The sequence below is a fragment of the Eptesicus fuscus genome, chromosome 3 (genome assembly GCF_027574615.1).
Source record: "Eptesicus fuscus isolate TK198812 chromosome 3, DD_ASM_mEF_20220401, whole genome shotgun sequence".
NCBI lineage: Eukaryota > Metazoa > Chordata > Mammalia > Chiroptera > Vespertilionidae > Eptesicus > Eptesicus fuscus.
The window spans coordinates 82,182,357-82,196,476 of record NC_072475.1 but is presented as its reverse complement, the minus strand read 5'-3'; the positions used below and the strand labels follow the sequence as shown (position 1 = coordinate 82,196,476).

The 14,120-nt window shown below is 48.3% G+C and overlaps 1 protein-coding gene and 1 non-coding gene across 2 annotated transcripts in view; one reads left to right on the top strand and one right to left on the bottom strand.

Annotated features, from left to right (window-relative positions):
• The window catches only part of CRYBG3 (crystallin beta-gamma domain containing 3), a 140,919-nt gene that overhangs the window by 40,088 nt on the left and 86,711 nt on the right, over positions 1-14,120 (top strand). The window contains exon 3 of the mRNA XM_054714056.1: positions 4,862-5,292. Within this exon, the coding sequence (XP_054570031.1) occupies positions 4,862-5,292 (431 nt within the window). The remainder of the gene's footprint in view (positions 1-4,861; positions 5,293-14,120) is intronic.
• LOC129148637 (small nucleolar RNA SNORA48) lies at positions 2,662-2,799 on the bottom strand. Its single transcript, XR_008555638.1, has one exon. It is a non-coding gene; the product is annotated as a small nucleolar RNA SNORA48 (small nucleolar RNA).

The window sequence follows — 14,120 nt, the reverse complement described above, 5'->3', positions numbered from 1 at the left end:
CTTTACTTGGAAGAGGAAATGTCCCTATTCTTCAAGGCTAATACTTTTCCTTTTTTACAAGTATTAGATACACAATGTAATGTTCAGGTGACGTATCACAGAACTGTACACTTGAAACCTATAATTTTATTAACCAATGTCACCCAATAAACTTAGTTAAAATATATATAATACTGAAAAAAGTGTTAGAGACTAGAGTGGTCTATCTCATTACCTCTGCTTTTCTTTCTGGAACCTGTCATCCTTCTTTCTTACACAGTAGTCACTCCCTCCAACAGCTTTAGAACTGATCCACAAAACAGGAACAAAAAGCCATTTTTTTGTGTCTTGGATTTTAAACTGTCATCTCATGTCTTTCATTTTTTCTGGTTAAAAAAATCTCTCAAACGTGTTCCCTTCCATTTGTGGGCTGTTCCTGTTTCCTTGCTACTTACTCACTGCTTACCACCCTGAGTTTGGGGCTGTGCTCACAAATTCCTGAGCTGTTAGGACTGTTCCCCTGCATTCCAGAGGCTTCTCTATACTCTTCTTTCCTTCATTTATTAATCCAACAACTATTTGAGCATTTTTGGCTCTTATTGTCAGGTATGTTTCCAGGTATTAGAAATACTGCATGACTGAAACAGACAAAACTCCTTGCCCTTGTGGCTTTTACACTCTAGAGGAAGACACAGGTATTAAGTAATATGTGTGTGTATTTGATGCTGGCAAGAACAAATAAGAAAAATAAAGCAGAGAGTGGAGATGGGCAATTTCAGAGTAGAGGCGTTTATTCTTTTAAATAGGGTGGCTGGAGAAACTTCCACTGCGGAGATAAGTAAATGTCTGAAGGAGGTGAGGAGGGGTGAGTAACATTGGTATCTGGGGGAAGAACATTCTAAACAGAGAGAAGAGTATGCCCAATCAGGAGTGTGCCTGACATTTTTAAAGACCAGTGACCAGGAGAGTGAGGACTTCCTTGACCTCATGGTGGCACTTGGCATGTCCTCCTCTTTGCTTTTGGAAATAATCTTTGTCCTTATGCTGTTGGAGACCAGTATTCTGGAGGGGATGGCCTGGCCCACTCTGGGCCCCCTCGGTCTCTCACTGACTTCTTCTCTTCTTGGGGCCTTTAACCTGTCCCCTAAGGCTCTTTGGTCGGTCCCCCTTTACCCCGGTGTATTGCCAATTGCATTCTTACACTGTGTTCCCACTGCTTACCAGATAGCCCAACTCGCACATCACCAGGGGACCAAAAATTCAACATTTCACATCTAAATAGTTTGTAAACAATCCCCCCGCCCCCCCCCCCCCCCCCCGCCACACACACACACACAAAGGCACCTCCCCTCATATTTCTCTTACTCATTTTTGGCTTAACTACTCAAATAGTTGCTCAGTTTAGAAAACTTAATAATCTGTGACTGTTATCCCTCATCCTTCACTTTTAATTGGTCATCTTATCAGCCTCAGTCTCTCTCCTCTATGCCCCAATCTTCTCCAGCCACATCCGGCCATAATAAACATACCTCCCTCTTCTGTACGTTTGTACCATACAGGCTATACTTTGTGTCTAGAATGCTCTTTTCACCCTTCAGGAGCAAGCTCAGGTGTTACACCTTTATGCAGTGCGTTCTCCCCATCCCCAGTTCAGCTGTTTGTGTCTGCCATTGTGTACGTACCTCTTGTGAGCCTCACACAGTGATGTAACGATGTGTATCTTACTAGACCGTAAACTCGTGAAGCCGCAGCTGTCTTACTAATCAGTGTGCCTAATGTTTTCCTGTATTTCCTTGCATTGGGCACAAAGCAAAGAGAACAGATGAACTTGGACCTAGTGGCATTACATTACAATATATGGAATAGGAAGGAAAACATTTTAAATTCCTAAGATACATATGCTTTCATTGGTAGCCTTTATATTTTATTTGCAGAATACCGACATCTTTGGGAACAATTGGAATCAATGTTTCACTAGTGTTTGCTTGAATCCCAAGTGCTTTTATTCCACTCACTCTTTGGAACAATGGCAGACAGCCCTGTTGGCAGGCGACACTGGCCCTGCCTTGTGGCAGGCTGAACTTCATTGTTGTCTGAGCGGAGGGCAGCGAGCAGCTGTTTCAGATCAAACTTAAAACTTTTAATTACATAAATAATGTATTGTGTTTACTTGGAACAACAGTACTCTTTTCTGCTAGTTTTTGTTTCTAAATTTAGATACTTCTTTCTGGTTGAGGGAATTTTAGTTATTGATAAAAATTTCTCATAAGATCATTGAAGACTAAGCAACTAAGACGTTTTAGGAAACTGGATAAAAGTTCTCTGTAGTTAACTTATGATATAGGAATTCTGGAAAAGCAAAGAAGCTAAAAGTTTAGGGGAAAGAGAAACCAGTGATTTCTCTATCACAGTTTAGAAACTAGTCTGTTATACTTTGAAAGGAATTGTCAAGTGAAAATAATTTAGGCAGTGAAATAAATACTCTTTTTTTAAAAATATATTTTATTGATTTTGAGAGAGGGATAGAGAGTTTTAGAAACATCGATCAGCTGCCTCTTGCACACCCCCCACTGGGGATGTCCCCGCAACCAAGGCACATGCCCTTGAATCGAACCTGGGACCCTTGAGTCCACAGGCCAATGCTCCATCCACTGAGCCAAACCGGTTTCGGCTTTTTTTTTTTAATGTGCCTCAGGCATGAAACAGCTCTGGCCACCGACACAGGCATCAAGCTAGGATGAACTAAGGACTGTACATCTGCTTTGCCCCTGATTGAGCAACACCACCAATCAGATGTCTCCTTGCCCATTGCCAGGGGGTGAATACTCTTTTTGATAGTAATTGTTTGTCTTGAAGTTTTATTGATAGTTAAAAAATGTAATCTCCTTGTTCTCTTAATTCTCCCTTTTTAAAACCATTGCCCCAATTTTAAAAGACTGTGACTCTCTAAAGCTTTTTAAGAAAATAGGGTTGGGCAAAAGTAGGTTTACAGTTGTGAGTACACAAAACAGTTATTCTTGTACTATTATTTATTAATTATTGTATTATTTCCCACATGAACAACTGTAAGCCTGTCTTTGCCCTACCCTGTATTTATGTAATGAGTAGCTACCCAGGATGAGCAGTCATTCACACTAATTATAACAAAAAATCACGGTTCTATTGGTGTTATAGTGTTAGTTCATTTGGCTCAGGGAGAAATATTATGGTGGAATTAAAGGGAATAAAGGACAAAAATGTGTATCTTACATACACATGAGCATTTTCCAGTGTCACCTAGCATATCTTGCCCTGCCACTCAGAGAGGCTGTCTATGCAGTTATGTGAGGGGAGGGCACAGCTAGTTTATAGTGTGGGCTCCCATAATGACAGAAGGCCGGCTGGATGAGATAGAGAGCAGTGGGATCAAGTTCCAGTTGAAACCAGTAAAAGGTGAGACTTTTAGTGACCTCAGAAGGCTGGTGATATTCTAAATGTAGAGACTCACACATTATGTTAAGGTCCTTACACAGAGAAAAATGCTATGTATTTACTAAAAAAAAAAAAAATCCTGACACCCAGGGTGGGAACAAACTTAAAATATTGTTTTCTCAAAATTAGTTTCCTGGGCTAATGCGTTCTATACATTTCTCAGCCTCTCATAGGCTAAGTTTTATTAGTGGTTAGTGGAACACTCCTTTAAACTATTTTCGAGTTTGGATTAAAACAGGGAACGAGATGAACAAATAACATTATAATTACGATGCTGTTGCCTTCTTGAAGATCAGCTCCTTTGTCATGTGAGCACCTGCAGTGCCCCGAGGTGGTTTTTGCCTTGGTGTCCTGATCTTTTTTTTGAGTCACACTTGAGCTTTCCTTTTATAAGCACTAGCGAGCATAACATCTGACAGATACTGTCGGGTGCACATTCCTTTTACAAGTAGGCGAGTGAGCATGTTTGGAAGGCAGGGTGGCTTGGTATACTGGCCTAAAGCTAATGAAGCTTTGGGGAAGAGTGTGCGATGCCACTCCAGCCTGCTCTTTGATATATCAGTTTAATCTTTCCTGACACAGAGTATGCATGAATGAGTTTGTTTTACTAGTACCTAGTTATGGGCAGGTAAAATGCACTTCTGGAAGTATTTAACTCTGCAAGAATTCCTGTGTTGTCCATGGTTTGCATTAATGTGCTTATCAGAACTTGGTGTTGTACCATGAAGAGCTTTCCTCTGAATTGATGTGCCATGTTGCTGTCTTTCCTCATCTTCTTAAGCAACACCTTTACATAACGTGGAAGCTTCGTGGGTTAACACAGTGCTGAAGTGATGAGGTCTGTTTGGGTGTTATTTGTCTAATATAGCGAGTGTTTGAAAATAGTGTCCATTAGCTTTGTAATAATAAAGGCTATATTTAAATACACATAAAGTTTGCCAAAATCTGTCCCTTTACTTCTCTCCCCATACTTAAGCCCTCACTCTTCTCTTTTTGTACCCTGACCTCCAGTCATATTAAACACGAAGAAGGGGAGGAAGAGGAGAGGGAAGAAGATGCACAAGCATCACAAAGTCACTTTGTAGGTCTCCTACAGGGTCACCTCCTCCGGGAAGCATCCCTGAGTTACCTCCTCTGCTCTCACTGCCACCAGAGCTGGGCTGGGTTCCCCAGGTGTGCCGTACCCCTCTCTGTACCCCTCTCTTCATGACATGGACTATGCAGCTTTGTTCGAGTTGTGCTGGCTGTGCTCTTCAGCAGATTGTAAACGTCCCAAGGGAACAGAAACCACCAGTCTTACTCATAAACATGTCCCTGGGTCCAGCACAGAATGTGTCATGTAACAGGTTATCTGTCAGTCTGAGTTACTTTTTAGTGATGATGCTTGTTATTCTCTGTTTTGTTTTCAAAGATTCCCCAAAGTGAGCACAGAAGGAACCATGCTGAGAAGCTAATCACTCTTCCCGCGCCAGGAGATTCCAAAAAGCCCAACGACCTTCCCAGTCCCACTTCAGATGGCAAAACAGGAGAAAGCGATCGACAGCCAAAAGAAAGCTTTTTTCAGTTTCTTGGTAACTTATTCAATATCTCTGGAAAAACATCTCTCGCTGAGGCCAAGCAGCCCTCTCTGAAAGATGACCATGACAAAACTGAGAAAGACTTCCCAAGTCCCAGGGAGCATCCCGAGGAAGGGGTCGGGGCGGAGAGGGAGATGTCCAGGGGCTCCCCGGGAACCCAGGCCCTGCCGGCAGGAGAGCGGGAGTCCAGCTCGGCTGCACTCTCAGATGCCTTTTCTTTGGATACAACACAAGACAGTGAACAGGAAACCAGCGACTTCATAAAGTAAGTTAAGTTTTACTTGAGCCAAAATCTGCGCTTTTGGACCTAGCTTTTGATCCTTAGTTCTACTATCAATCAAAGGGATTGGAAAAAGTGCCCTGTAATGTTCCTGGTAGTAGGTAAAAAAGTTCTATGATTCTGTATACTGTACATGTAATCTAGGGCCTTTTGAGCTATTTTAGGGGGTGATACTAATACCTTTTAGGTAGGCGCTAACTTTGTCAGCAAGTAAGATTTACTTCTAATTTAAGACTTCCTTGAATAGGAGTGTTTTCTGTTGTCTGAATTTTTCCTGTATTAGAACAGGCTGTGTGTTCAGTGTCTTCTTTGGGGAACAAATATGGTCCTAAGGTTTGTATTCATATTCTGTCAGTATCTTTTCTTTGTGGAATATAATTTCAGAGGGTCAGAGAAGAAACTGAATGGGCTCTATCCCTAAAACTAGCCTTATGAACCTTTTCCACAACTTCAAGAAACTGAAATCTTGCACAGATTCAAGGAGCATTTCGCCACCCCTAGGTTCTTTGCTTGACTAACAGTCACTAATTTGTTTTTCCCTGTACTCAGAAGAGCTAGAAGGAATATTTTATTTATTTTTTTAATTACAGTTGATATCCAATATTATATTAGTTTCAGGTGTACAGCATGGTGGTTAGACATCGATGTTTTTCTTTCTCTCCCTCTCCCTTCCTCTCTAAAAAAAATTTTTTTAAAATTCCATTGTATATATGTACCACTTCTTTATCCAGTCGTCTATCAGTGGACACTTAGCTTGCTTCCATGTCTTGGCTATTGTAAATAATGATGCCATGAACGTAGGGATGCATATATCTTTTCGAATTAGTGTTTTGGATTTCTTTGGATAAATATTCAGAAGTGGGATAGCTAGGTCATATGGTAGTTCTAGTTTTAATTTTTTTAGGAGCTTCCATATTGCTTTTTATAGAAGCTGCTTCCATTTGCAATAGAAGGAATATTTTCTACTCCCAAAAATGTTTATAACAATGTTGAGTCCATTAGACATTTTGTGTAACAAAAATATTTATTCAAAACTAATAAGGAGACTTTCGCAACTCCGCCGCCCCCGCAGGCCGCCCGGCCCGGGACGCTGGGGCCGCCGCCGCAGCGGCGGCGCCCGGAGCCCGGCGGCCTCCCAGCACCCGTCCCCGCACACCGGACGGAGGCCCGGGCGGCCTCTCCGTGCACCTCCTGGCGGCGCTAGACTTCAGTAGAGTTGACTGAATTCAAGGGATTAAGAAGTATAAATTGGGGGGACGCCACGGCGGCGACGTCCGGAACGCGGCGATGGCTGTGCCTGGAGCTCGGCGGCCGCCCAGCTCCCGTCCCAGCCGCGCGGCCTTCGCGCGCCTGGTTCCGCGGGACGCGCGCACCGCGCACCAGACGGAGGCCCGGGCGCCCTTTCCGTGCACCTCCCGGCGGCGCTAGACTTCAGTAGAGTTGACTGAAATGAAGGGATTAAGAAGTACAAATTGAGAAGTTTGAAAAAGATGGCGGCGGAGGTTAAAGGCTGTTCTGTTGCCTCGCACCCAGCGAAATCGGAGGGGATGAGGTGTGGAGGTGCGTGGGTCAGGCTGGTGGCGGGGGAAAGGGATTTTTGTTCCAAAACTAAGGGAGATTAGCTCTCCATCACCCTGAAACCCATCTTCTGACGAACCCTGGGAGACCCAGATGCCTGCGGGGAGAGGCGGGACTCTTGCGGAGGTGCGCCCAGCAATCAGTGTTTGCTGCGCTGGAGTGCGGAACGAGGGGACTTAGATACGTGGAAGGCAGAAGGACCAGACTCACAGCCATCGAGGCTCGCTGCACCATGGCCTGTTGGCGCCCTGAGACCCCGCCCCGCCCTGGGACCCGCCCCGCACGTTTTGAAGACCTGCACCGCAAGTCTTGCAGGCACACCTGCGCCCCAAGCAACGGCTTATGCATGTGGGTGGCCTGCTCTCTGGCAGCGGACCAGATGATCTGCTGTTCTAGTCGGACTGCTCCAGGGCCACTCAGACAGGAGGAAGAAACTACAGTTTTTGCTGTAATCCTTGCTGAGTGCCTAAGGCAGTAGCTGATCTACACCCCATTGGAGACCCAGAAACGAGGGCATCTAGTGGTCTGTGGGAGATGACACCAGATTTCAACCACGTGCATAAGGGACACATTCAACGGGAATATTCAGTGAGCGCCAAAGCTTTGCTGCACCAAGACCCGGCCCTGCACAGCAACTCTTCCTTTATAGACAAAGAGAGCCCCCCCAGTGACACCAACAACAATCAAGACTTAACTATACAAAGGAGGACCAAGATGGAGGCATAGGGCGGAAGCCTGATTGTTGCCTACCACAACAACTTTGAGACTACGACAAGAGAGCAGAGCAGACACCATCCAAGACCACCATAGGGCTGGCTGAGTAGATGCTCTACAACTAGAATAAAAGAGGGGTATGTGGGATGATGCTGATGCCGGTGACCCAAAGACCACACTTTAAGAACTACGGCTCAGGTGACACAAAAGAACTATGGCTCAGGCGATACAACAGCGGCCTGGAACGTGCTCGGCGCAGTTCCCCCGGCGGTCTCCGGCTGAGGGGACGGCTCCACTGGCAGCCAAGCACGGACAGACGAGCCCCTATGAGACATGGGGTGGGAGACTCCGCGCTTGCTGACCTCTGAGTCCGTCAAGAATCTCAACGCCCCGGAAGCGGCCAGGTGCGCATGCTCGGCGACCGGCCACCGATGCAGACCCAAGGGCCGACGCAGCGACGCCAGACCGGCCCACCGCCATGCACCGGGTGCACCGGAGCTTCGCCGAGCCGCCGCCCGACCAGTTCTGCAGCAGCCATACTGGAGCTCTTGAAGGATGGCCAGGGGAATTGCTGAGGGGGGATTGACCGGCAGGAATTGGGATCGGGAAGATGGGGCCCCGATGAGACCTGGGTGCGGGCGGGGTTGCGCGCCTCTGGGCTCGGGTGTGGTCACACGCCTCTGGGTATAAGTGAGGCCTCAAGTCCCTGGGTCTAGGTGAGGCCACATGCCCCTGGGTCCAGGTGAGGCCGGACTCCGGGTCCGGGTGAGGCCAAGTGCCCCTGGACCCGGATGACGCTGGATCCCGTGCCCGGGCGAGGCCAAGCGCCCCTGGGTCTGGGAGAGCCCACACACCCCTGGGTCCAGGCGAGACCATGTGTCCCTGGATCCGGGTGAGGCTGCGTGCACCTAGGCCCGGGTGAGCCCAAGTGGCCCTGGGTCTGGGAGAGGCCAAGCGTCCCTGGGTCCGGGTGAGACCATGCGTCCCTGGATCCGGATGAGGCCTCGTGCGCCTAGGCCCGGGTGAGCCCAAGTGGCCCTGGGTCTGGGAGAGGCCAAGGGTCCCTGGGTCCGGGTGAGACCATGCGTCCCTGGATCCGGATGAGGCCTCGTGCACCTAGGCCCGGGTGAGCCCAAGTGGCCCTGGGTCTGGGAGAGGCTAAGCGTCCCTGGGTCCGGGTGAGACCATGTGTCCCTGGATCTGGGTGAGGCCTCGTGCACCTAGGCCCGGGTGAGCCCAAGTGGCCCTGGGTCTGGGAGTGGCCAAACGTTCCTGGGTCTGGGTGAGACCATGTGTCCCTGGATCCGGGTGAGGCCTCGTGCACCTAGGCCCGGGTGAGCCCAAGTGGCCCTGGGTCTGGGAGAGGCCTAGCGTCCCTGGGTCCAGGTGAGACCATGTGTCCCTGGATCCGGGTGAGGCCTCGTGCACCTAGGCCCGGGTGAGCCCAAGTGGCCCTGGGTCTGGGAGAGGCCAAGCATCCCTGGGTCCGGGTGAGACCATGTGTCCCAGGATCCGGGTGAGGCCCCGTGCACCTAGGCCCGGGTGAGCCCAAGTGGCCCTGGGTCGGGGAGAGGCCAAGCATCCCTGGGTCCGGGTGAGACCATGTGTCCCTGGATCCGGGTGGGGCCTCGTGCACCTAGGCCTGGGTGAGCCCAAGTGGCCCTGGGTCGGGGAGAGGCCAAGCGTCCCTGGGTCCGGGTGAGACCATGTGTCCCTGGATCCGGGTGAGGCCTCGTGCACCTAGGCCCGGGTGAGCCCAAGTGGCCCTGGGTCTGGGAGTGGCCAAACGTTCCTGGGTCTGGGTGAGACCATGTGTCCCTGGATCCGGGTGAGGCCTCGTGCACCTAGGCCCAGGTGAGCCCAAGTGGCCCTGGGTCTGGGAGAGGCCAAGCATCCCTGGGTCCGGGTGAGACCATGTATCCCAGGATCCGGGTGAGGCCTCGTGCACCTAGGCCCGGGTGAGCCCAAGTGGCCCTGGGTCTGGGAGAGGCCAAGCGTCCCTGGGTCCGGGTGAGACCATGTGTCCCTGGATCCGGGTGGGGCCTCGTGCACCTAGGCCCGGGTGAGCCCAAGTGGCCCTGGGTCGGGGAGAGGCCAAGCATCCCTGGGTCCGGGTGAGACCATGTGTCCCTGGATCCGGGTGAGGCCTCGTGCACCTAGGCCTGGGTGAGCCCAAGTGCCCCTGGGTCTGGGAGAGGCTAAGCGTCCCTGGGTCCGGGTGAGACCATGTGTCCCTGGATCTGGGTGAGGCCTCGTGCACCTAGGCCCGGGTGAGCCCAAGTGGCCCTGGGTCTGGGAGTGGCCAAACGTTCCTGGGTCTGGGTGAGACCATGTGTCCCTGGATCCGGGTGAGGCCTCGTGCACCTAGGTCCGGGTGAGCCCAAGTGGCCCTGGGTCGGGGAGAGACCAAGCGTCCCTGGGTCCGGGTGAGACCATGTGTCCCTGGATCCGGGTGAGGCCTCGTGCACCTAGGCCCGGGTGAGCCCAAGTGGCCCTGGGTCTGGGAGAGGCCAAGCGTCCCTGGGTCCGGGTGAGACCATGTGTCCCTGGATCCGGATGAGGCCTCGTGCACCTAGGCCCGGGTGAGGCCACGTGCCCCTGGGTCTGGGAGAAGCTAAGCGTCCCTGGGTCCGGGTGAGACCATGTGTCCCTGGATCTGGGTGAGGCCTCGTGCACCTAGGCCCGGGTGAGCCCAAGTGGCCCTGGGTCTGGGAGAGGCCAAGCGTCCCTGGGTCCGGGTGAGACCATGCATCCCTGGATCCGGATGAGGCCTCGTGCACCTAGGCCCGGGTGAGCCCAAGTGGCCCTGGGTCTGGGAGAGGCCAAGCGTCCCTGGGTCCGGGAGAGACCATGTGTCCCTGGATCCAGGTGAGGCCTTGTTCAACTAAGCCCGGGTGAGGCCACGTGCCCCTGGGTCTGGGAGAGGCCAAGCGTCCCTGGATACGGGTGAAGCCAGATCCTGGGTCCGGGTGAGGCCGTGCGCCCCTGGATCCATCCGGGTGAGGCTGGGTCCCAGGCCCGGGTGAGACCACGCGCCCCTTGGGTATGGGTGAGGCCACGTGCCCCTTAGTCCGGGTGACGCCGTGCCCCTGGGTTCGTCCGAGACCAAACCAGAGGGAGTCGGACCTCCATTACCACCATTGGTCCACCATCCAGAGCTGAGGGGTCAGTGCTGACATGTACACATAAGGAACTACTGGACATCGAAATTGGGTCTCAAAAGAACTGTTGGTCCAGGGGGAAGCTCGCTACAGATTGATTCATTTGCCTGTCAGCATAAATATTATTGCTCGTCTCACATTCAGTTCTTATTAGTATATATCTAGTGACATATGATCTCGTTCATCTAGAGGAAATGATGAACAACATAGACTGAGGAACAAGAACAGAACCAGAAGCAAGGAGGCATCGATCGGACTATCGGGCCTCAGAGGGAGGATAGGGGAGGGTAGGGGGAGGGTGGGGGGAGGGGGAGAGTTCAACCAAAGGACCTGTATGCATGCATATAAGCCTATCCAACGGTTAAGTTCAACAGGGGATTGGGGCATGCGTGGGGAGAGGGGTGGGATGGGAATGGGGGGATGAGGACAAATATGTGACACCTTAATAAAGAAATTTAAAAAAAAAAAAAAAAAAAAAAAACAACTAATAAGGAGCCCTAGCCAGTTTGACTCAGTGGATAGAGTATCGGCCTGCAGACTGAAGGGTCCCGGGTTTGATTCTGGTCAAGAGCACATGCCCGGTTGCAGGCTCAATCCCCAGTAGGGGGTGTGCAGGAGGCAGCTGATCAGTGATTCTCTCTCATCATTGATGTTACTCTTTTTCTCTCTCCCTTCCCTTCTGAAATCAATAAAATTATATATATATATATATATATATATATATATATATATATATATATACATACACACACACACATACATACATACATACATACATACATATATACTAATAAGGAGACATGGCCAGTTTGGCTTAGTGAATAGAGGAGCATCAGCCTGTGGACTGAAGGGACTCCAGTTCAGTTTTGGTCAAGGTCACATTCCTCGATTGTAGGCTCCATCACTGGCCCCAGTCAGAGCATGTGTGGGAGGCAACCAACCAATGTGTCTCTGACATCAATGTTTCTCTCTCTCCCCCTCCTTTCACTCTCTCTAAAAATCAATGGGAAAATGTCCTCGGGTGAGGATTAACAACCAAAAAAAACCTAATAAGGATCTGTTTTATTTTTTTTAATATATTTTTATTGATTTCAGAGAGGAAGGTAGAGGGAGAGATAGATCTGTTTTATTGACTTTTAATCTCTACCTGAGAATTATTTTTATTATTTTATGAGCTCATCAGTAATACTATAGACAGATATAGGTGATAACTTAGGACTGTTTAGTTCTTTGTGGTCTCATTTTTATGTTAAAATTAATAAAAATGGAGTAACATGTTAAAAACATACAAAACTAAAAGTAGCTAAATGTGAATTATTATTTTATCTTGGGGAGAAACAATTTTTAAGCATGATAGCAATGGAAAGTATCAGGAAATGGAAGATCAGTAAAGTGGATTACTTCCAATTTTCCAACTCACTTATGTCAAGCAATATCATAACCAATGATACTTTAATTGGCAAACAAGAAAATTATATATGAAAAATGTCAGACCATGCTTTAACTGATAAGCATTTTAGACACTAACTTACCAAAAATGTGAAAACAATATAAACAAATCATTCAAATAAAAGAAATACAAACTCTAATAAATAAGTGGGGAAAAGGTATCTTCTCTAGCAATCAAAGAAATGCAAACTAAAATAACTTTTCTCCTACTAAGTTGATAGCCATGATAATAAATGGTGGTACTCCATGTGTCATGTTGATGAAGTCTACTGCAGTTGTGCACTGTTAGGAGTGGAGGACACATTTTAGGGCAATGTGTATCAAGAACCTTAAAAAGCTTGTCGATTATCTCCAGTAATAAAGGCGTTTACTGAAACGTTATTTATAAGAATGTACACTTAGAAACAAATGTCCAACAACAAGAGAAGCTGAATTGTTCACAAAGAGCTGTCTGAAGCAGTGCTATTGCAGATGTGGCCCTGGATCAGCAGCAGCAGCACCTGGGAAGCATTACAAGTGCAGATTCTCTGACCCAGACCCACTGACTCAGCGTGTCTGGGAGTGAGACCCAGCAGTGGGCTAACACCTCTCCAGGTGATCTTGGTTCCAAAGTAATTTAAAACGGTGGGGATTTTGAGCCTGTTCTATAGGAATTGGGTAGAATGGAAACTTCGTGCTTTTTCTTCTTTGGTTTTGATTAATAGGTCATTAAACAAACCAACAAAAAATTAACTTCCATGGCTGAAAGTCTTTTTAAAAGAACAGTTTATTAGACCATTGCTAGCAAAAAATAGAATACCTGTCTTGGGGCATGGAGCCTAAAGCACCAGCAGCATGGCTAGGAAGGAAAGACACGTCCATCATCTCTGAGTTTGTAAGCACTTTTATACATCAAGTACGGGGAAGGGGGGAGAAAGGTGCACGCCATCTGAAAGAATGTACATTAGCTGTAGGAAAGGGGTGGGAGGAGGTGCAGAGGGCAGCTCTGGGATGGGCGCAGCCCACTCCTGTGGGTGGTGGTGGGCATAAGTCTGGAAAGCCCTCGTTTAGGCAAGAAGTGGAGGCTCCTGGGGATCACTGGTGCCTGACTAAAATTATCTGTGGAAATAACCACCTGGAATTTAATCCAAAGTTCCACCAGATGTACAGAAACAGCAGTCTTTTGTCTGAACTGGTCCACAGCTATATTAACAGGCTAACTCAGTGGTCGGCAAACTCATCAGTCAACAGAGCCAAATATCAACAGTACAACGATTGAAATTTCTTTGGAGAGCCAAATTTTTTAAACTTAAACTATCTAGGTAGGTACATTGTTACTAACTTAATTAGGGTACTCCTAAGCTGGCCTTTGCTAAAAACTCAAGAGGCCAAAGAGCCGCATGTGGCTCGCAAGCCGCAGTTTGCCGACCACTGGTAACTCTTCTCTCTTTCTCACTCTCTGGGTGCTGTAATTGTAATTTGGAACATTTCAGAATTTTCTCCTTGACAATCAGGTTTATTTCTTTGGTACTGAACAGTAGAAAATGGAAGAGGATACTGTGCCTCTTAATTCTTGTTGGTAAAGCCTTCCTTGTTAACAGATTACTTGTTTAAGGCAATTCACCAGAACCACCTCAGCAAAGAAAGGCGATTCTTTTTGTTGTTGTTTTGTTTTGTTTATTGATTTATTTTTATCTTTATTTTTTAGAAAGAGAGAGGAAGGGAAAGCAATAGAGAGAGGAACATCAGTTGTCTGTCTTCTGCATGCCCCCTACTGGGGATCACCCACAACCCAGGCCTGTGCCCTGACCAGGAACCAAACCAGTGACCTCTTGGTTCATGGGTCTATGCTCAACCACCAAACCACACTAGCCTGGCTGTTGTTGCTTGATTTTAATCTATATTTCTTTTTCAAATAAGGAAACAAGGCTC